The 21,987-nt window shown below is 46.1% G+C and overlaps 1 protein-coding gene across 8 annotated transcripts in view; it reads left to right on the forward strand.

The window, feature by feature from the left end:
- Nucleotides 1-21,987, forward strand: part of mettl22 (methyltransferase 22, Kin17 lysine) — a 120,017-nt gene that overhangs the window by 84,545 nt on the left and 13,485 nt on the right. For 6 of the 8 annotated variants that reach the window (XR_010966836.1, XR_010966835.1, XR_010966834.1 and 3 more), the window contains exons 10-11: nt 3,264-3,432; nt 20,367-20,507. Coding sequence is in view for 3 of the 8 variants with exons in the window: in XM_068003169.1 (XP_067859270.1) it covers nt 3,264-3,432; nt 20,367-20,507 (310 nt within the window). In the remaining 5 variants the exon portion in view is untranslated. Of the gene's footprint in view, nt 1-3,263; nt 3,433-7,131; nt 7,208-8,114; nt 11,650-20,366; nt 20,508-21,987 lie in introns of those variants that run through there. The other 2 variants (XR_010966838.1, XM_068003170.1) reach the window with 2 other exon arrangements.

Here is a 21,987-nt window from a genome sequence, read left to right on the forward strand (position 1 = left end):
TCCTACCCCTTATCCTGAGACTGTGACCCCTCGCTCTGGACCCCCCAGCCAGGGGAAACATCCTCCCTGCATCCAGTCTGTCTAGCCCTGTCAGAATTTTATATGTTTCAATGAGATCCCCTCTCATTCTTTTAAACTCGAGTGAATACAGGCTGAGTCAACCCAATCTCTCCTCATACGACAGTCTTGCCATCCCAGGAATCAGTCTGGTGAACCTTCGCTGCACTCCCTCTGTGGCAAGTATATCCTTTCTTAGGTAAGGAGACCAAAACTGCACACAATACTCCAGGTGTGGTCTCACCAAGGCCCTGTATAACTGCAGTAAGACATCCTTGCTCCTGTACTCAAATCCTCTTGCAATGAAGGCCAACATACCATTTGCCTTCCTAACTGCTTGCGGCACCTGCATGTTTGCTTTCAGTGACTGGTGTACAAGGACACCAGGTCTCTTTGTACATCAACATTTCCCAATCTATCACAATTTAAATAATACTCTGCCTTTTTGTTTTTCCTTCCGAAGTGGATAACTACACATTTATCCACATTATACTGCACCTGCCATGTATTTGCTCACTCACTCAATTTGTCTAAATCGCCTTGAAGCCTCTTTGCATCCTCCTCCCAACTTATGATCCCACCTAGTTTTATGTCGTCAGCGAACTTGGAAATATTACATTTGGTTCTCTCATCCAAATCATTGATATATATTGTGAATAGCTGGGGCCCAAGCACTGATCCCTGTGGTACCCCACTAGTCACTGCCTGCCATCCCGAAAAAGACCCATTTATTCCTACTCTCTGTTTCCTGTCTGTTAACCAATTTTCAATCCATGCCAGTATATTTCCCCCAAATCCCATGTGCTTTAACTTTGCACACTAACCTCTTATGTGGGACTTTATCAAAGGCCTTCTGAAAATCCAAATAAACCACATCTACTTGTCCTCCCTTATCTATTCTACCAGTTACATCCTCAAAAAACTCCAGTAGGTTTGTCAAACACGAATTTTTCTTTTGTTTAGATTTAGGACCCTAGTTTCAAATTGGACTACTTCACTTTCCATCTTAATGAAGAATTCTATCATGTTATGGTCACTCTTCCCTAAAGGACCCCGCACAACAAGATTATTAATTAACCCCTTGAGTTGTCAACTTTTTTTGAAGCTGCATTCTAGTTTGCTAGTTTTCTAGGTTGACACATGGATTTATGTCTTTGACATAATGTGGTCTAATGCAGAGTGTGTGCACTGGGTTGCACTGACAGACATGGTTTTGGGATACTACTTCTTCCTGCAGAACTCCAAGCCAATTTTTTTTGGAAGTTTTTCAGTAGTAAGAGTCTTATGAACAAGCCATGACTAGACCCTTTTAAGTAACCCTTTCAGGGTTCATTTTGGCACCACATGGTACCATACCAGAGGTTCATGAATACCCTTTTGATTAGCAATGTGCAATCAAAGCTCAGCTTTTACATAGGTCTATTAATTAGTAAGACGAACCTAAATATATATGTTTGCCATTCCATGAAAAGTTGGAGAGGTGGAAGCTTGCACAGAGCAAACAGTGAAAAATCCATAAAACTTACATTGTCATCTACGTTAAAGGCACTATATAAATGCAAGTTGTTGTTGTTGTTGTATTAACTTTCTTACTAGAGGGAGGGCCATGACGATGACCTCATTCCACTTTGGCATCTAGATGATTCTGTACTGGACATATATTGGTTTAAAACTTTAATTTTATGTGGTTTAAAGGTCTGTCCAGACCCACCATTTTTGTAAAAAAAAAGAGAGCGATGCAATTTTGACAAAGCAATAAATAACTTTTCCACCAAAAGTTTGAAATGGAGTACAAGAACAATTACATTTAGGCGTAATTTTCCAAGCACCTGCTAACGATAGGGAACCCTGCCCACAGACAGCTGTTTGTGGTCTACATTAATGACTTGGATATGAATGTAAAAGGTATGATCAGTAAGTTCGCTGATGATACAAAGATTGGTAGGGTGGTAAATAGCGAGGAGGATAGCCTCAGTCTGCAGGACGATATAGATGGGTTGGTCAGATGGGCGGAACAGTGGCAAATGGAATTTAACCCGGAAAAGTGCGAGGTGATGCACTTTGGAGGGACTAACAAGGCAAGGGAATACACAATGAATGGGAGGACCCTAGGCAAGACAGAGGGTCAGAGGGATCTTGGTGTGCAAGTTCACAGATCCCTGAAGGCGGCGGAACAGGTAGATAAGGTGGTAAAGAAGGCATATGGGATACTTGCCTTTATTAGCCGAGGCATAGAATATAAGAGCAAGGAGGTTATGATGGAGCTGTATAAAACACTGGTTAGGCCACAGCTGGAGTACTGTGTGCAGTTCTGGTCGCCACACTACAGGAAGGATGTGATCGCTTTGGAGAGGGTGCAGAGGAGATTCACCAGGATGTTACCAGGGCTGGAGCGCTTCAGCTATGAAGAGAGACTGGGAAGATTGGGTTTGTTTTCCTTGGAGCAGAGGAGGCTGAGGGGGGACATGATTGAGGTGTACAAAATTATGAGGGGCACAGATAGGATGGATACTAAGGAGCTTTTTCCCTTCGTTGAGGGTACTATAACAAGGGGACATAGATTCAAGATAAAAGGCGGGAGGTTTAGAGGGGATTTGAGAAAGAACTTTTTCACCCAGAGGGTGGTTGGAGTCTGGAACTCACTGCCTGAAAGGGTTGTGGAGGCAGGAACCCTCACAACATTCAAGAAGCATTTGGATGAGCACTTGAAATGCCATAGCATACAAGGCTACGGACCAAATGCTGGAATATGGGATTAGAGTAGACAGGGCTGATGGCCGGCGCGGACACGATGGGCCGAAGGGCCTCTATCCGTGCTGTATAACTCTATGACTCTATGACTATGACTCTATATTGGAAAATCGATTTTCCGATATGCTCTGCCAGCAGGTAGGGTTCCCCAGCACTGATTTTTACTCAGAAAATTACCCCCATTGTCTTTAAATACTTCTTCCAAAAATGGCACCATATAAAGACCACTCAGTAATATTATGCAAATATGCATAAATTAAAATAGATACATTCTTACAGTATTAACTTATGACATTTGTGCATCTTGTTATTAAGGAGTGAAACTAGCCAAGTATTCTCATCAAAAACCCGATGGATGTCTGATCTATTTTAACTATAATGAATCTTCAGAACTATCTATAGCAGTAAGTTTATAGCAAGAGAATTTATTAAAGTTCAACTGTAATTTCTTTCAGGCTAAACTTTACCTTGAGAAAAATGGATGTTACCTGTGATGCATATGATCATTTTCGATTGTGTTTGGCTGACTTGGAAAACATCAGTGATGGGAAAACTAAATTTGTTGTGGAACCAGTCAAACTTACCTTTCCACAGTTCCTTTTTTATGAACGAGTGGAACAATTGGTAAGTACTATTAAACTTGGGGGAGTGGAAAAATTCAGTTCTGTGGAACTTGAATTATTCGTGCTCTAATTATTGGCATTCTGATTATCTGTGGTAATTTTTACAGGATTTAAGGCTTCAGGTTGGGAGACCAGCAGGACACTCCATAAATGTGATATTTTATATCACTGGTAATAGCTTAAACTTTTGATTTATCAATTTTCCAGACTATCAATTTTTAAGTTAGAGAACTAAAAATACAAAATGAGGTGCGATGGGGGGGTGGGGGGGACAAAATATTGTGAGATGAAAAGGAACCTTGTCCAGGCAAAATGGAATGAAACATTGGCAAATAGAGCAATAGATCAGCAATATTGAACTGGGCTGAAAAGGGAACACATCAGGTGTATTCCAGTAAGGAAAAAAAAGGTTTGTATTGAAGACTGGTGTTCAATGAAAGAATAGGGGGATAAATCAAATTTGAAACAAAACAGAAGCGTTTAGTACTTACAAGTCAGATAAAAATGAAAGCTAGCACTAATATAAAGAATATAGGAAAACTAAAAAAGAGATTAGAAAGTCTAAGGGAAATGAGAGTAAATTAGCAAAAAAAAAATGAACTGCAATAAGAATAGCTTTCTATAGGCACATTAGTATTAATCAAGGACAGGTAGGGCAGCTAGAGATCAAGGAGGCAAGTTTGTAACGGGGAAGCAGGAATGGTAGAAATATTAAATAAGTACTGTCAGGTCTGTTCTCCCCTCTTTCACTCACTGTTGACAGACATTAGGGACACGATTTTAAAAGGGCGGCGGGATGGCGGGGGCGGGGGAAGGGCGTGCGGGTAACCCGAATAATAAAAGTTTACCGTCCCAACATGATCGCAACTTAATTGGTGGCCTTTAACCTTGTTTCCGGGTTTGGCGTCCGAAAGCTGCACTGCGCTGCGGGCGGACTGCGCACCCCACATGACCTGCTGTCAGCTGCAGCGTCTAGATTCAAAGGGGCATTGTTCCAATGGATTTTGCTGAAACGAGCAAGGAGACACAATGGAGAAACACAGGGGCATGGCAGCTCCAAGATTCAGCCTCACTTGAGGTGCTGCTGGCCGGGGTGAGGAGGAGGAGGGAACTATTTTACCCTACCAACAGGAGGAAGCGCCCTGTCTCTGCCACCAAGAAGGCCAGGCTCGAGGTGGCAGAGGGGGTCACGAGCAGGAGCAACATATCCAGCACTTGGGTCCAGTGCAGGAAGCGTTTCAATGACCTAGGTCAGCAAAAGTGAGTACACTTACTGGTTCTCCTGCATTCCATGTTGCACATCACCTCCACAACCCCCCCCCGCCCCTCACATCATTCTGCACTGCCAAGACTACTCTATCACATCACTCCCCACACCCATTTAAGGCTCACTACCATCACTTCATGAGCACTTCCTCATCTCCCCATTTGTGACCCCACCACTACCACTCACCCCAATTCTGATCCAATGTGATGTCTCTGCCTGATACTAACCCTCTGATGCACCTCTTTCACGGCCAGCCTCACCCAAAGCAATGCATTCATTGGCTGACCAGTTCACCCTCACTCACTCACACGACTGTACTTTCTCCCCTTGTAGGAGAAGAGGGCGAGGACTAGAGAGGGGCCATAACAAATAGTGGTCCTCACAGAGGCGGAGCACCCTCGAGTACCTGTCCGTCAGGGACGCTGAGACTAGCACCCTACAAACGTCTGGTGACACATCTTTAACATTCATCACACACAACATGAATTGATGTTAACAATGATTGGCATGTTAAACACCTCGGAATGCTTATCGCAACATGACACATCTGTGATGATGCTTAATAGTGCCTTCTGTTCTCTTAAAGGCCCTTCAACAACCACAGTGATGGGAGAGGGTGATTCCTCAGAGGAGCTCCCGGCCTCTGAGGGCGCACCGTCACATCTTAGCGAGCCATCCACCAGCGCAGATACTCACACCTCGGTGGGTCCTAGTAGTCGGTTAGTTGGGTTGGCACCTGGTGAGTCACCACACACAAGTGAGCACGAGCAGACACTGTGTATCGCTAATGTGTATTGAAGCGCTTCCCAAGAATGATCGAGACACCAAAATCGCATTTTCAGCAGTCCTATCGCATGTTCAGTTACAGACCTGGTGGCGATGTGGCCGTCGTTGTATCAACGCTGTTCCTCGCTGATGGCTTATGACACCTCTGAGGCGCCCCATGTGTGCAGGGGGTATCCCTTATCTTTGAGGAGCCAGCCCTTAAGGCTGTTTGGTGTGTGGAAGAGGGGCGGGATGTTGGATTCCCTCAGAATGAATGAATCATGGCAGCTGCCTCGAATCTGGCACACAAACGAAGAAATATTTTGCGGTGGTCACAAACGAGCTGAGCGTTAATCGAGTGATATCCCTTTCTGTTGATGAACAGTCCTGGCTCACGTGGAGGTGCTCGGATTGCTATACGCGTGCAATCGATTGCACCCTGTACCATGGGAAGCCAGCCACAGAGTGGAAACCCACTGCCCTCTCCATCTGGCTGAGGTCATCCATGGAGAAGTTGACATATTGCGACGCCCTGCGAAACAAATCTTTGGTGACCTGTCTTATGCACTTGTGGGCAGATGATTGAGAGACCACGGCGATGTCACCGGTGGATCCCTGGAATGATCTGGAGACAAAAGTTGAGGGCAGTGGTCACTTTAAGTGCAATGGTTAATGAGATGCCGCCAGGCCCAACCGGGAGCAGCTCGGCATGAAGGAGGCTGCAGCTGTCTGCGACTACCTGGCGACTCACTCTCAGCCTCCTTAGGCACTGCTCCTCAGAGAGATCCAGGAAGCTCAGCCTCGGTCTGTAGACCCTCTGAGGAGGTAGTGCCTCCTGCAACGTCGTTCCCTCTGCTCTTCCCCTCTCTGCTCTTGTGCAGGTGCCTGTGGCGCACTACTGTGTTGTGGAGCTACAAGTGGTGGAAGTGCACGCCATGCCCTGCGAGGATGGTGATGTACTGGTGAATGCAGCCATCGCACCCCCCCCCCATCCTGATGGTGTCAGTTTGAGGGGGTCTGAAAAGTTGGTAAATATATGTAAACAGAACAATTTTGAGAGTGAACCAAGAATTTTCGTCTAAACACAAAGATCCTCCAGCCAAAAGTTTGTCTGAGTGTACTGTGTGTCCTGCTGCAGTAAACTGGCCTTTTATCCCCATCTGTCAAACAGGGATTTAAATGTCCAAATGGCTCCCGGCTGAAACCCAACTACTTTCCCATGGCGTGCTTCACACAGCACAGGAATCACGTTGAGGCAGCGTTGAAATCGCTTGCCTTCAATCTTAATTGGATTTATGGACATTTCAAGTACGTTAAGTAATTGATTTACTGCTTTAAATACTGACTTGCCGGCGGGACTTATGGCTTCGGTAACGACCCGCGCACCCAGATGACTCTGGGTCGTGTGCGTTCTTCGGCAGGTTGAAGCCGGGATTCCTGCCCGCTACAAAAAGTCCTGATTTTCTTTGCCCCCAATGCACCCGCACTTTCCTTTTAAAATCATGCCCTGGGACTCTATCAGTGTGCCAAACCTTAGGTTCATCTTCTACACTGATGTCAGACCAATGGACTCCCCTGTCAGAGGTCACTAAGAAAATAATTTGCTAAATTCGAGGGATCTTGTTAATTTAGCAAAGAATAATTGCCAATTTCTGTGATTGCTTCTAGGTTAATAGAAGGTAAAACATCACGCCATTTGAAATGCAGTTGTATGTTGAAATGTGAAAGCTAGGATACTGGAGGGGTGAGCTTCACTGAGCTGAATGGCCTTTTCTCATTCTTAATTTTTCTTATGTTCTAAGTAAAACTTTTGAATCATTAAAAAATTCTTCGTACGTACATTTCGGATTAAACCCATGAATGTATTTCTCTAATTTTCACTTTTTGATTCAGAAATATTATTTTGTTTCCTAATGTATAGAAGACCAAATGGCATGGTTTTGTGAATTAGAAAACAAATTAAACCTTCTTCATTGTTGCCACCTGGGATATGATATTGAGTGTTCTAATAGTATACTGAATATATATGTGGAGTGTAAAAATAAAATTGCAGGGGGATAATTTGAAATTAAACACATACAGGCAGAAAAGGCCCAGCTATTAAGACTCAACTATGAAAGCTGCTACTACTTGAATTACGATTGCCATCTTGTGGTAGTGTATTATTAGTAGTCTTATATATATTTTATATAACAAAAAGGGTTATAGTATTTCTAACTGCTTGCAAGGAGATATTACAACTGAATTTTGTTAAATTTGATAACATTTATACAATACTAATTCTTCAATTTGCATGTCGTTTGTTTAAAAGCCATCATGTTTTTTAATTTTCTTTTTCAATAGTAGATTTTAAATTACAATTCTATTTTTGTGATTTATAGTAACTATTATGCGATATACAATGTTTACTTACATTATAACGCACATCTGCAGTACATAACTTGAGCCAGTTTGTAGCGTTAGATATGTTGTAACCTAAGATAACAAATTGTTCTCTCTGTAAACGACACCTTTCTTAACTTCTAGCACGAATAGAGTATATATGATTTGGATAACACCTATTGATACGCAGTTTTTAAACAAATTTTTATTTGACTTTTCATTGTTAATGAATGTGAGGTGTGTTGATTTATTGTGGTTTTTCCTTACAGGAACTGTGGAAAATTATTGCTGAGCCACTTATCAGCAACACACAGCAATGAAATGGGTATTGTAATTGAAAATGCATGCAGAGCAGTGCTGTTTATTGTTGTACTTTATTAAAAACTTTAGCAGAGAAAAGAAACCATGCCAATTGTTTAAATAGTAAGCTGCAGTAACTGCCTCACATTGTTCAATGCTCTATCGATAACTATAGCATGGAAATTATTTTATACAATGTTCATGTAAGAACACTTAATGGGCTCTATTTTAGCACCCGCTATCGGGTGCGTTCCTGGCGGGGGGGCTCCGAAAATCGGGGAATCCCAGAGCGGGTCGGGAGCCCGGCTCCAACCCGCCCACTTCTGGGTTCCCCACAGACGCGCCGATGTGCGCGCGCAGCCCCCGCATGTGGGAATCCCGCAGGCAATTAAAGCCGGCGGGGTGCCACTTAACAGTATTTACCTAGCTATTTCAGGTCATTAACAGACCTGATTAAGGGAATATGTCAGGAGGGGTGGGATTTTACAAACAACTAGGACTGTTTCCCATACTGGGGGAAACACTCCTAGTTGAAATGGATGTGTTGCAGCTATCAGCCTGTGGCAGCTGCAAAGGTCCATTTGACAGGTGGGGGTGGGGGGAGACCCTCACTCATTGCAGGAGGCCACTCTGTCACTTGGGACAAAGTTTGGCCTCCTCCACCCTCCTCCTGACAATCAAATTCACCAACTTGCACACTTACCCCGGGGTCCAGAGACATGTACCTACCTTGCGGACCCCCTCAGATGTACATCTACCGGATGGGGGTCGCCGTAGCTGCAGTCATGACCTCCTCGGAGGGCGAACAGCATCACCAGCCTTGCCGGCCAAGCCGTCCACCTCTGACACGTGGAGCTCCACAACACAGTGCTGTGACACATCCACCTGCACAGCAGGAGGGAGGGCAACCGCAGAGAGAGATGCGTCGCAGGGGGCACTACCCTCGCCACAGGGTCCACAGACCGAGGCTCAGCTTCCTGGACCTCTCTGAGCAGCAGTGCCCACGGAGGCTCAGAGTCACTCGACATGTAGTCATGGACATCTGCAGCCTCCTTCATGCCGAGCTGCTGCCGGCTGGCCCGAGCACCATCTTCTTACCTGTCGCTGTCAACGTCACCACTGCCCTCAACAACTTCTCCTCCGCATCCTTCCAAGGTGCCACCGGGGACATCGCCGACATCTCTCAGTCGTCTGCACAAAAGAGCCCTGCAAATACACCTACACCCACTTTGCAGTGACACAATGGGTGGCATCAGGTGTGGGTCTTCATTGTGATCCTCAGGAAAGGGCATTATTGCACAAACCAGTCAAGATTCGCAAAGACGTGGCAGTAGTGGTGCCAATATGATATGTGACGTGAGTTGGTCAGAAATTAAATATAGGTAAAAACCATGACAAACCCTCAAACACCCTTGTGCATCCCATTCATGCTCACAACACGTTTGCCTTACGCTTCCTACTGCACAGATGTGATGCATGCCCTGTGGCTGCAGCACAGGTAGTGGCAGGTTGAGTGAGGCTGACCGTGAAAGAGATGCACGAGAGGGTGAGTATGAGATAGAGCCATGAGATTGTATGAGGATTGGGTTGAGTGGTAGTGGCGGGATGAGTACTGGCGAGGTGAGTAAGTGCAGGTAAGATGAGGATGAGGTTTGAGTGGGTGTGAGGGGTGATGTGACAGAGTAGTGTTGGCAGTGCAGAAGGAGATGTGGGGTGGGGGCGGTGATGTGGCAGACGGAGTGTAGGGGAATGAGTAAGTGTACTCACTTTGGCTGACCTACTAGGGCATTGCAGCGCCTCCTGCACTGTATGCAGGTGGGCGATATGATGGTGGTGCAGGTGACCTTCTCTGCCACCTCGAGCCAGGCCTTCCTGGTGGCAGAGGCAGGCCGCTTCCTCACCGCCGCCGGGAGGAAGATCTCTGTCCTCCCCCTCCCCCTCACCCCATCTAATGATACCTGGAGTGAGGCATCATTAAACTGGGAGCAGCCTTCCCCCTGGGCTGCTCCATGCTGTAATTTTTCCTATTTGTTGCAGCATCTGTCAGTGGAGGACTGCCCCTTTAAATAGAGCTCCTCCAGCTGACAGACTTTACTGCGCATGCGCAGTCTGCCCGACGCGCAGCTCAGCAGCGGGTAACCCAGAAGACCAGGTAAGTGGATCCAATTAGGCTGCGATCGCGCGCGGGGCAGACTGATTTCGCCGGCCGCGTTACCCACGTGCCCAATCGCCCCGCCACCTCGAACCCACAGCCCTGGCAATATCAAGCCCAATGTGTTTGAATCACATTCCTCTGCTGTTTTAACAGGTGCTGTCTTTTATAATGAATGAGTCAATGCCTTCAATAAAATAGTGGAGAGAAGAATCTTATACTGTAAAAATGCTAAACAGATTATATCAAATTCTTCTCCCCACTAATTTAATGGAGATTATCCTGTTATTGTAAGAGGACAACAACCTCTAAAATAACAAAGAAGAATTGATATAAGCACATCATTATGACTACATTTCTCACAGTAATTTCCGTGCTAAAATCTTTACAATTAAAATTTATTTCCTTTTTTCATTCTGCAATTCCTGCCCTAAAAAGCACACCATAAGACCATAAGACACCATTAGAGATAGGAGCAGGAGTAGACCATTCGGCCCTTCAAGCCTGCTCCGCCATTTAATGAGATCATGGCTGATCTGATTTTTACCTCAACTCCACTTTCCCACCTTTTCCCCACATCCTAAACAGAAGTGAAATGTATTGCATAAAAAGAAATGGTGGAACTTGTTTTAGACAAAATGAATTTCAGTTGCTTGTAAACTTCAGCATATTGAGGCAGAGCAGTTAATCATAGAATCTTGCAGCACAAAAGGAGGCCATTTGACCCATTGTGCCTGTACTGGCTGTTCGAAAGAGCTATCGAATTAGTCCCACATCCCTGCTCTTTTCCCATAGTCCTGCAATTTTTTCCTTTTCAAGTATATATCCAATTCCCTTTTCAAAGTTACTATTGAGTCTGCTTCCACCACCCTTTCAGGCAGTGCAATCCAGATCATAATAACTTGCTACGTAAATTTTTTTCCCCTCATCTCCCCCGTGGTTCTTTAGCCAATTATCTTAAACCTGTGCCCTCTGGTTATCAACCCTCCTGCCAGTGGAAACAATTTCTCCCTATCTACTTTGTCAAAATCCTTCATGATTTTGAACACTTCCATTAAATCTTTCCTTAACCTTCTCTGCTCTAAGGAAAACGTTTCCAGCTTCTCTAGTCTCTCCATAAAGCTGAAATCCCTCATCCCTGGTACCATTTGAGTAAATAATCTCTGCACCCTCTCCAAGGCCATGACATCCTAATGCAGCTGCAGCTATACATTTAACTATTAACTGAATGCTAAATGTAATTTATTGTGATTGAGTTTACTTTAAATGGGATGTACTTTGTACAGATATATTTTATGAATGCAGTGCAGTTCTATTTTGGTAATAAAAGTTTTTTTTTAAAAATGCAACAATTTAGATATTTCTATTACATTTGTTCTTTCCTCTGCACTTGATATCCTCTTCAGTTAATGGAGCAGGGATCATTTATTTTGATGAAGGTGGGAAATTTTACACATCATCTGTTCCAAACACACAATTTTTTAATTTTATTGTTAAATACTCAGTATCTTTGCCAGCTTTTAGTTGCCATTTTAATGGGAATTTTTAACACCTTGTCCAGGGTGACTTTCTCCAGTTATCTTTAATCATGTAATTATTCAAGAATAGCTGTGTTCTTAACCTTTCGCTACCACATTTTAAAAATGTAACCTAGTCATTAAATGGATAGTCATGGGCTGCAATTATTTTTTTTTTGAGTTTGTAGAACACCTTCGAGCTGCTATATTATTGTGTTCAGTACATTATGGGTACAGTAGCATAGTGGTTATGTTACTGGACTAGTAATCCAGAGGCCTGGACTAATAATCCGGTCGTGAGTTCAAATCCCGCCACGGCAGCTGGGAAATTTAAATTCAATTAATTAAATAAAATCTGGAATTAAAATACTAGTATCAGTAATGGTGGCCATGAAACTACCGGATTGTCGTAAAAACCCATCTGGTTCACTAATGTCCTTCAGGGAAGGAAACCTGCCGTCCTTACCTGGTCTGGCCCATATGTGACTCCAGACCCACAGCAATGTGGTTGATTCTTAATTGCCCTCTGAAATGGCCTAGCAAGCCACTCAGTTGTAAAATCTCGCTAAAAAAACGTCACAAAAGAATAAAACCGGATGAACCACCCGGCATCGGACCACTAGGCACCGGACACGACAATGGCAAACCCAGTCGAACATCTGGGGACTTGTGCCAAAATTGGGAGAGCTGTCCCACAGACTAGTCAAGCAACAGCCTGACATAGCCATACTCACAGAAATCATACCTTTCAGCCAACGTCCCAGACTCTTCCATCACCATCCCTGGGTATGTCCTGTCCCAGCGGCAGGACAGACCCACCAGAAGTGGCGGTACAGTGATTTACAGTCAGGAGGAAGTGGCCCTGGGAGTCCTCAACATTGACTCTGGACCCCATGAAATCTCATGGCATCAGGTCAAACATGGGAAAGGAAACCTCCTGCTGATTACCACCTACCGACCTCCCTCAGCTGATTAATCAGTCCTCCTCCATGTTGAACACCACTTGGAGGAAGCACTGAGGGTAGCAAGGGCACAGAATGTACTCTGGGTGGGGGACTTCAATGTCCATCACCAAGTGTGCCTCGGTAGCACCACTACTGACTGAGCTGGCCGAGTCCTGAAGGACATAGCTGCTAGACTGGGCCTGCGGCAGGTGGTGAGCGAACCAATACGAGAGAAAAACTTACTTGACCTCGTCCTTACCAATCTACCTGTCGCAGATGCATCTGTCCATGACAGCATTGGTAGGAGTGACCACCGCACATTCCTCGTGGAGATGAAGTCCCGTCTTCGCACTGAGGACACCATCCAACGTGTTGTGCGGCACTACCACCATGCTAAATGGGATAGATTCAGAACAGATCGAGCAGCTCAAAACTGGGCATCCATGAGGCGCTGTGGGCCATCAGCAGCAGCAGAATTGTATCCCAGCACAATCTGTAACCTCATGGCCTGGCATATTCATCACTCTACCATTACCAACAAGCCAGGGGATCAACCCTGGTTCAATGAGGAGTGCAGAAGAGCATGCCAAGAGCAGCACCACACGTACCTAAAAATGAGGTGCCAACCTGGTGAAGTTACAACTCAGGACGACATGCATGCTAAACAGCGGAAGCAACATGCTATAGACAGAGCTAAGCGATTCCACAACCAACGGATCAGATCAAAGCTCTGCAGTCCTGCCACATCCAGTCGTGAATGGTGGTGGACAATTAAACAACTAACGGGAGGAGGAGGCTCTGTATACATCCCCATCCTGAACGATAGCGGAGTCCAGCACATGAGTGCAAAAGACAATGCTGAAGCGTTTGCAACCATCTTCAGCCAGATGTACCGAGTGGATGATCCATCTCGGCCACCTCCCGATATCCCCACCATCACAGAAGCCAGTCTTCAGCCAATTCAATTCACTCCACGTGATATCGAGAAACGGCTGAGTGCACTGGATATAGCAAAGGCTATGGGCCCCGACAACATCCCGGCTGTAGTGCTGAAGACTTGTGCTCCAGAACTAGCTGCGCTTCTAGCCAAGCTGTTCCAGTACAGCTACAACACTGGCATCTACCCAACAATGTGGAAAATTGCCCAGGTATGTCCTGTCCACAAAAAGCAGGACAAATCCAATTCGCCCAATTACCGCCCCATCAGTCTACTCTCAATCATCAGCAAAGTGATGGAAGGTGTCGTCAACAGTGCTATCAAGCGGCACTGACTCACCAATAACCTGCCCACCGATGCTCAGTTTGGGTTCCGCCAGGACCACTCGGCTCCAGACCTCATTACAGCCTTGGTCCAAACATGGACAAAAGAGCTGAATTCCAGAGGTGAGGTGAGAGTGACTGCCCTTGACATCAAGGCATCATTTGACCGAGTGTGGCACCAAGGAGCCCTGGTAAAATTGAAGTCAATGGGAATCAGGGGGAAAACTCTCCAGGGGCTGGAGTCACACCTCGCACAAATGAAGATGGTAGTGGTTGTTGGTGGCCAATCATCTCAGCCCCAGGACATTGTTGCAGGAGTTCCTCAAGGCAGTGTCCTAGGCCCAACCATCTTCAGCTGCTTCATCAATGACCTTCCCTCCATCATAAGGTCAGAAATGGGGATGTTCGCTGATGATTGCACAGTGTTCAGTTCCATTCGCAACCCCTCAGATAATGAAGCAGTCCGAGCCCGCATGCAGCAAGACCTGGACGACATCCAGGCTTGGGCTCATAAGTGGCAAGTAACATTCGTGCCAGGCAATGACCATCACCAATAAGAGAGAGTCTAACCAACTCCCCTTGACATTCAACGGCATTACCATCGCCGAATCCCCCACCATCAACATCCTGGGGGTCACCATTGACCAGAAACTTAACTGGACCAGCCATACAAGAGCAGGTCAGAGGCTGGGTATTCTTTTTTTTTTTATTCGTTCACGGGATGTGGGCGTCGCTGGCAAGGCCGGCATTTATTGCCCATCCCTAATTGCCCTCGAGAAGGTGGTGGTGAGCCGCCTTCTTGAACCGCTGCAGTCCGTGTGGTGACGGTTCTCCCACAGTGCTGTTAGGAAGGGAGTTCCAGGATTTTGACCCAGCGACAATGAAGGAACGGCGATATATTTCCAAGTCGGGATGGTGTGTGACTTGGAGGGGAACGTGCAGGTGGTGTTGTTCCCATGCGCCTGCTGCCCTTGTCCTTCTAGGTGGTAGAGGTCGCGGGTTTGGGAGGTGCTGTCGAAGAAGCCTTGGCGAGTTGCTGCAGTGCATCCTGTGGATGGTGCACACTGCAGCCACAATGCGCCGGTGGTGAAGGGAGTGAATGTTTAGGGTGGTGGATGGGGTGCCAATCAAGCGGGCTGCTTTATCTTGGATGGTGTCGAGCTTCTTGAGTGTTGTTGGAGCTGCACTCATCCAGGAAAGTGGAGAGTATTCCATCACACTCCTGACTTGTGCCTTGTAGATGGTGGAAAGGCTTTGGGGAGTCAGGAGGTGAGTCACTCGCCGCAGAATACCCAGCCTCTGACCTGCTCTCGCAGCCACAGTATTTATATGGCTGGTCCAGTTAAGTTTCTGGTCAATGGTGACCCCCAGGATGTTGATGGTGGGGGATTCGGCGATGGTAATGCCGTTGAATGTCAAGGGGAGGTGGTCATTGCCTGGCACTTATCTGGCGCGAATGTTACTTGCCACTTATCAGCCCAAGCCTGGATGTTGTACAGGTCTTGCTGCATGCAGGCTCGGACTGCTTCATTATCTGAGGGGTTGCGAATGGAACTGAACACTGTGCAGTCATCAGCGAACATCCCCATTTCTGACCTTATGATGGAGGGAAGGTCATTGATGAAGCAGCTGAAGATGGTTGGGCCTAGGACACTGCCCTGAGGAACTCCTGCAGCAATGCCCTGGGGCTGAGATGATTGGCCTCCAACAACCACTACCATCTTCCTTTGTGCCAGGTATGACTCCAGCCACTGGAGAGTTTTCCCCCTGATTCCCATTGCCTTCAATTTTACCAGGGCTCCTTGGTGCCACACTCGGTCAAATGATGCCTTGATGTCAAGGGCAGTCACTCTCACCTCACCTCTGGAATTCAGCTCTTTTGTCCATGTTTGGACCAAGGCTGTAATGAGGTCTGGAGCCGAGTGGTCCTGGCGGAACCCAAACTGAGCATCGGTGAGCAGGTTATTGGTGAGTAAGTGCCGCTTGATAGCACTGTCGACAACACCTTCCATCACTTTGCTGATGATTGAGAGTAGACTGATGGGGCGGTAATTGGGCGGATTGGATTTGTCCTGCTTTTTGTGGACAGGACATACCTGGGCAATTTTCCACATTGTCGGGTGGATGCCAATGTTGTAGCTGTACTGGAACAGCTTGGCTAGAGGCGCAGCTAGTTCTGGAGCACAAGACTTCAGCACTACAGCCGGGATGTTGTCAGGGCCCATAGCCTTTGCTGTATCCAGTGCACTCAGCCGTTTCTTGATATCACGTGGAATGAATCGAATTGGCTGAAGACTGGCTTCCGTGATGGTGGGGATATCGGGAGGAGGCTGAGATGGATTATCCACTCGGCACTTCTGGCTGAAGATGGTTGCAAACGCTTCAGCCTTGTCTTTTGCACTCACGTGCTGGTCTCCGCCATCATTGAGAATGGGGATGTTTGCAGAGCCTCCTCCTCCCGTTAGTTGTTTAATTGTCCACCACCATTCACGACTGGATGTGGCAGGACTGCAGAGCTTTGATCTGATCCGTTGGTTGTGGAATCGCTTAGCTCTGTCTATAGCATGTTGCTTCCGCTGTTTAGCATGCATGTAGTCCTGAGTTGTAACTTCACCAGGTTGGCACCTCATTTTTAGGTACGCGTGGTGCTGCTCCTGGCATGATCTTCTACACTCCTCATTGAACCAGGGTTGATCCCCTGGCTTGTTGGTAATGGTAGAGTGAGGAATATGCCGGGCCATGAGGTTACAGATTGTGCTGGAATACAATTCTGCTGCTGCTGATGGCCCACAGCGCCTCATGGATGCCCAGTTTTGAGCTGCTAGATCTGTTCTGAATCTATCCCATTTAGCACGGTGGTAGTGCCACACAACACGTTGGATGGTGTCCTCAGTGCGAAGACGGGATTTCATCTCCACGAGGACTGTGCGGTGGTCACTCCTACCAATACTGTCATGGACAGATGCATTTGCGACAGGTAGATTGGTGAGGACGAGGTCAAGTAAGTTTTTCCCTCGTGTTGGTTCGCTCACCACCTGCCGCAGGCCCAGTCTAGCAGCTATGTCCTTCAGGACTCGGCCAGCTCGGTCAGTAGTGGTGCTACCGAGCCACTCTTGGTGATGGACATTGAAGTCCCCCACCCAGAGTACATTTTGTGCCCTTGCTGCCCTCAGTGCTTCCTCCAAGTGGTGTTCAACATGGAGGAGGACTGATTCATCAGCTGAGGGAGGACGGTAGGTGGTAATCAGCAGGAGGTTTCCTTTCCCATGTTTGACCTGATGCCATGAGATTTCATGGGGTCCAGAGTCAATGTTGAGGATTCCCAGGGCCATTCCCTCCTGACTGTATATCACTGTACCGCCACCTCTGGTTGGTCTGTCCTGCCAGTGGGACAGGACATACCCAGGGATGGTGATGGAAGAGTCTGGGACGTTGGCTAAAAAATATGATTCTGTGAGTATGGCTTTGTCAGGCTGTTGCTTGACTCGTCTGTGGGACAGCTCTCCCAATTTTGGCACAAGTCCCCAGATGTTGGTAAGGAGGACCTTGCAGGGTCGACTGGGCTTGGTGTTTTGCCGTTGTCGTGTCCGGTGCCTCGTGGTCCGACGCCGGGTGGTCCGTCCGGTTTTATTCTTATTATGACTTTTCGTAGCGAGATTTTACAACTGAGTGGCTTGCTGGGCCATTTCAGAGGGCAATTAAGAATCAACCACATTGCTGTGGGTCTGGAGTCACATATCGGCCAGACCGGGTAAGGGCGGCAGGCTTCCTTCCCTAAAGGACATTAGTGAACCAGATGGGTTTTTACGACAATCCGGTAGTTTCATGGCCATCATTACTGATACGAGTATTTTAATTCCAGATTTTTATTTAATTAATTGAATTTAATTAATTAATTGAATTTAAATTCGCCAGCTGCCGTGGCGGGATTTGAACTCATGACTCTGGATTTTAGTCCAGGCCTCTGGATTACTAGCCCAGTAACATAAGCACTATGCAACCGTACCCGCGTACCGAGTGATTCACCTCCCGACTCCCCAAAGCCTTTCCACCATCTACAAGGCACAAGTCAGGAGTGTGATGGAATACTCTCCACTTGCCTGGATGAGTGCAGCTCCAACAACACTCAAGAAGCTCGACACCATCCAGGACAAAGCAGCCCGCTTGATTGGCACCCCATCCGCCACCCTAAACATTCACTCCCTTCACCACCGGCGCACAGTGGCTGCAATGTGTACCATCCACAGGATGCACTGCAGCAATTCGCCAAGGCTTCTTCGACAGCACCTCCCAAACCCGCGACCCCTACCACCTAGAAGGACAAGAACATGGGAACAACACCACCTGCACGTTCCCCTCCAAGTCACACACCATCCCAACTTAGAAATATATCGCCGTTCCTTCATCGTCGCTGGATCAAAATCCTGGAACTCCCTTCCGAACAGCACTGTGGGAGAACCTTCACCACACGGACTGCAGCAGTTCAAGAAGGCGGCTCACCACCACCTTCTCAAGGGCATTAGGGTTGGGCAATAAATGCCGGCCTCGCCAGCGACGCCCACATCCCATGAACGAATAAAAAATAATTATAGGGACAATAGGCGCAAAGTGATAATATTCTTTAATTTGGGGAGATGCCTTTTATTATCCCCACATGCTTAATTTTATATTTAATTTAATGGGCTCTTTAACCCAATAAAGAAAACAATCATTTATTATATACTAGAAAAAAAAATCGACATCAGAATTAAACAACATCTTCCGTTGTGCACGATTTAGAATTGCTTTCACAACAATAAAAAAAACCTTCTGATTCCCCAAATGCATACCCTTTTGGAAAACAAAGGTCTATCTTAGACTAACCCCTCAACCAAAGTTTTTTATACTCATGGTTGGCTCAGGCTTGTCGAGGCCCTCTAAATATCTTGATGAACACGGGTTGTGGTGTTGCACATGGTTTTCTCTCGTGGTCAGGTCGTCCATTTCAAATGCAATCTGTAAGAAACAGTGAGATAGAAAACGCTGATGTAGTGAACCCTTCCTCCGCATGGTCGGGTTTTTATAATCCTTTTATTTTTGATCCAGACTTCTGGGGCGGTTGCTTGTTACCAATAAGCTTCTTCGAATACAACCCCAGGATTGATTGACACTCCCATTTGCTTTAAAGTGTCAGCCGTGGCTCAGTGATAGCACTCTCGCCTCTGAGTCTGAAGGTTGTGGGTTCAAGTCCCACTCTAGAGATTTGAGCACAGAATCTAGACCGACACTGCAGTGCAATACTGAGGGGACGTTGCACTGTCGGAGGTGCCATCTTTCGGATGAGACTTTAAACTGAGGCCCAGTCTGCCCTCTCAGGTGGACATAAAAGATCGCATGGCACTATTTTGAAGACGAGCAGGGGAGTTCTCCCTGGTGTCCTGACCAATATTTATCCCTCAGCCAAGATCACTAGAACAGATTATTTGGTCATTATCACACTTCTGTTTGTGGGAGCTTGCTGTGCACAAATTGGCTGCCGCCTTTCCTAAATTATAACAGTGACTACACTTCAATAGTACTTAATTGGCTGTAAAGTGCTTTGGGATGTCCTGAGGTTGTGAAAGGTGCTATATAAAAGCAGGTCTTTCTTTCAGCGTCTTTATGTTGCCAAGTTAGATAGGTCTTCAGCCGGTCTGGAGCTAGGTTCTGCAAGTTGCTCTGGTGATCTGTTCTTTTATGGTCTTTATCGAGGTATAACTCAGCAGCCCTTTTTCATTAGACCACCTGAAGCCAATTTTCGCCTTTTATATAACTTTTGTTTATAGAATCATAGAATGGTTACAGCACAGAAGGAGGCCATTCGACTCATCGAGCCCAAATTTTTACCACACCATTAATTTTGAAAGAATTAAAGAGTACCTTCCACATACTCAGGATGTCCCAACCTTTACAACCAATGGATTACGTTTGAAGTGCAGTAGCTGTTATGTAGGCACAAAGCACAGCCAACTTGTGCACAGCAAGGCCCCACAAACAGCAAATAAACAAATGACCATATAATATGTTTGTTTTAAGACTGACGTTTAAATATTTGCCATAAAGTTTTATGATGTTTACATGTTTGCCATATAATTTAGGGCTGTTTACATGTTCACCATATAGTGGTCCCATTGAGACCGAGTTCGCTTTCCAGGCCAATTTCAAGATTTGTTGATGCATTATATTAATTTGAATGTTTGTATCATAGAAGAAGAGTAGCCCTGCTCTATATAAGTAATTACGCTAATGTGAATGGGACATCAAATCACTGTAGTTACATGTTTGGTAGATTTCATTGTTTGTCTACAATAGTTGCTTTTTCTTTAATAGCAGCACGTTTTCTGTTCATTGCTGATGGTGCATCAGATGTTATGCTGCAGCAAGGGAATTGCTGAAATGTGGGAGAGATGCACCTCTCCATTGAGAGGATTTGGAACAAAGTTTGTAGGACATCTGCTTAGAGACAGTGAAGTAAGTGCTTTTTGATTGATACATATAAAATAAATAAATATGCTCTGCAGATAGATAAACAGATACATAAATAAAGAAGGCACTTTCATTTTTAATTATGAAACCAGGTGTTTGGCCTTCCATAAAGGTAGTCTGAGTTTTTTAGTATACCTGTACATCTCTCTATAGAACTTTCAAAGTTAGGTACAGGAGTCAGCTGGGCATGGTTAAAATAACTACTTTTATTCAGCCACAAAGATAGTTGTACTAAGGCCGGCCCATTACAACCATATAATATGAAACCAGCACAAAAGTCACAGATATAAAAATCTACATTGATCTGACTTATTTTACATAAACTAAAGCCATGAACCATGTTACAACTCATTGTTTTAAACAATGGATCTTCTAAACACAAAGGGAGTAATTTTAACCCCCAAGGATGGGTGGGTTGGGGGCGGGTGGGAAGGTAAAAATTGTAAAAAAAAGTAAAACCCGACCCCAACTCGCCTCCAGCCCGCCCATTTCCAGTTTTAACAGAAGCGGGTCGAGGGACGGGCAACCAACCTGCTCTCAGGAGGTGGGCCGGTTAGTAAAATCTTTTGAGCAGGCTGTGGGCCTCAATTTTAATAGATTTTTTATTGTGAACTCCTGGGAGCCAGGATTCCCAGAGGAGGCAAGAAGGGCCAAATCAACCTTTATTGCACTGCTTGTGTGCCAGGAGGAGCAGGAGTGTTTCCTCCAGGCCCAACAAGCTTATCTGCCGCGATCCCACACACACAATCAGCCGACACCCCCTCCCCCACCCTGATGTCCGGACCCCCCACTTGCCAATGTCTGCCCCCGCCCCCCAATGATCGACCCCCCCTGATGAATACCGACCCCCCATGACCGACCCCCTCACGATGACTCTGACCCCCCCCCCCCCAATAACCGACCCCACTCCTCCCCCCTCCCCCCGATGACCAGCCCCAAACCCCCAATGTCAGACTTACCTGCTGGCATCCGCTCCCTGCTGCTTTCCCGTCCAACAGCCTGTCAATCTGGCTGGCTGTGCGGGAAACCTACTGAAAAGATGTAAAAGACGTCAAAATCTGGGACCTTGGTTAACATTGGGACCAACAGTCTATCTCCTTAACAAATTTAAGGATTTGAATGGTAAGCAAAGCTCTGAAGCAGCAGCTTGGACGTCTGATTATTTAAATGAAGTTTATCACCAAATTACATGCAGGAAAATGTGTAGTACTAAGTTTTTTTGCCTATAGAGCATAAACATATGAATAAGACGGCCTCCTGCCCAGGGTTCAGATTTAAATTGTTTTTAATTCATGTGTTATTTGTGGAAGCAGCATGGTGATTGTTGGTTACTTATAAATTAATGGACCCTTATACTTTGGGTGGGGTGGGGGGGTAACTCTAAATCCTGACTAGCTGAAATGAATTTAGCATCGACTTTGCTCCCAGCCAGAATCCACAACAAATCAATTTAACAAATCAGTTT

The sequence above is a fragment of the Heptranchias perlo genome, chromosome 22 (genome assembly GCF_035084215.1).
Source record: "Heptranchias perlo isolate sHepPer1 chromosome 22, sHepPer1.hap1, whole genome shotgun sequence".
NCBI lineage: Eukaryota > Metazoa > Chordata > Chondrichthyes > Hexanchiformes > Hexanchidae > Heptranchias > Heptranchias perlo.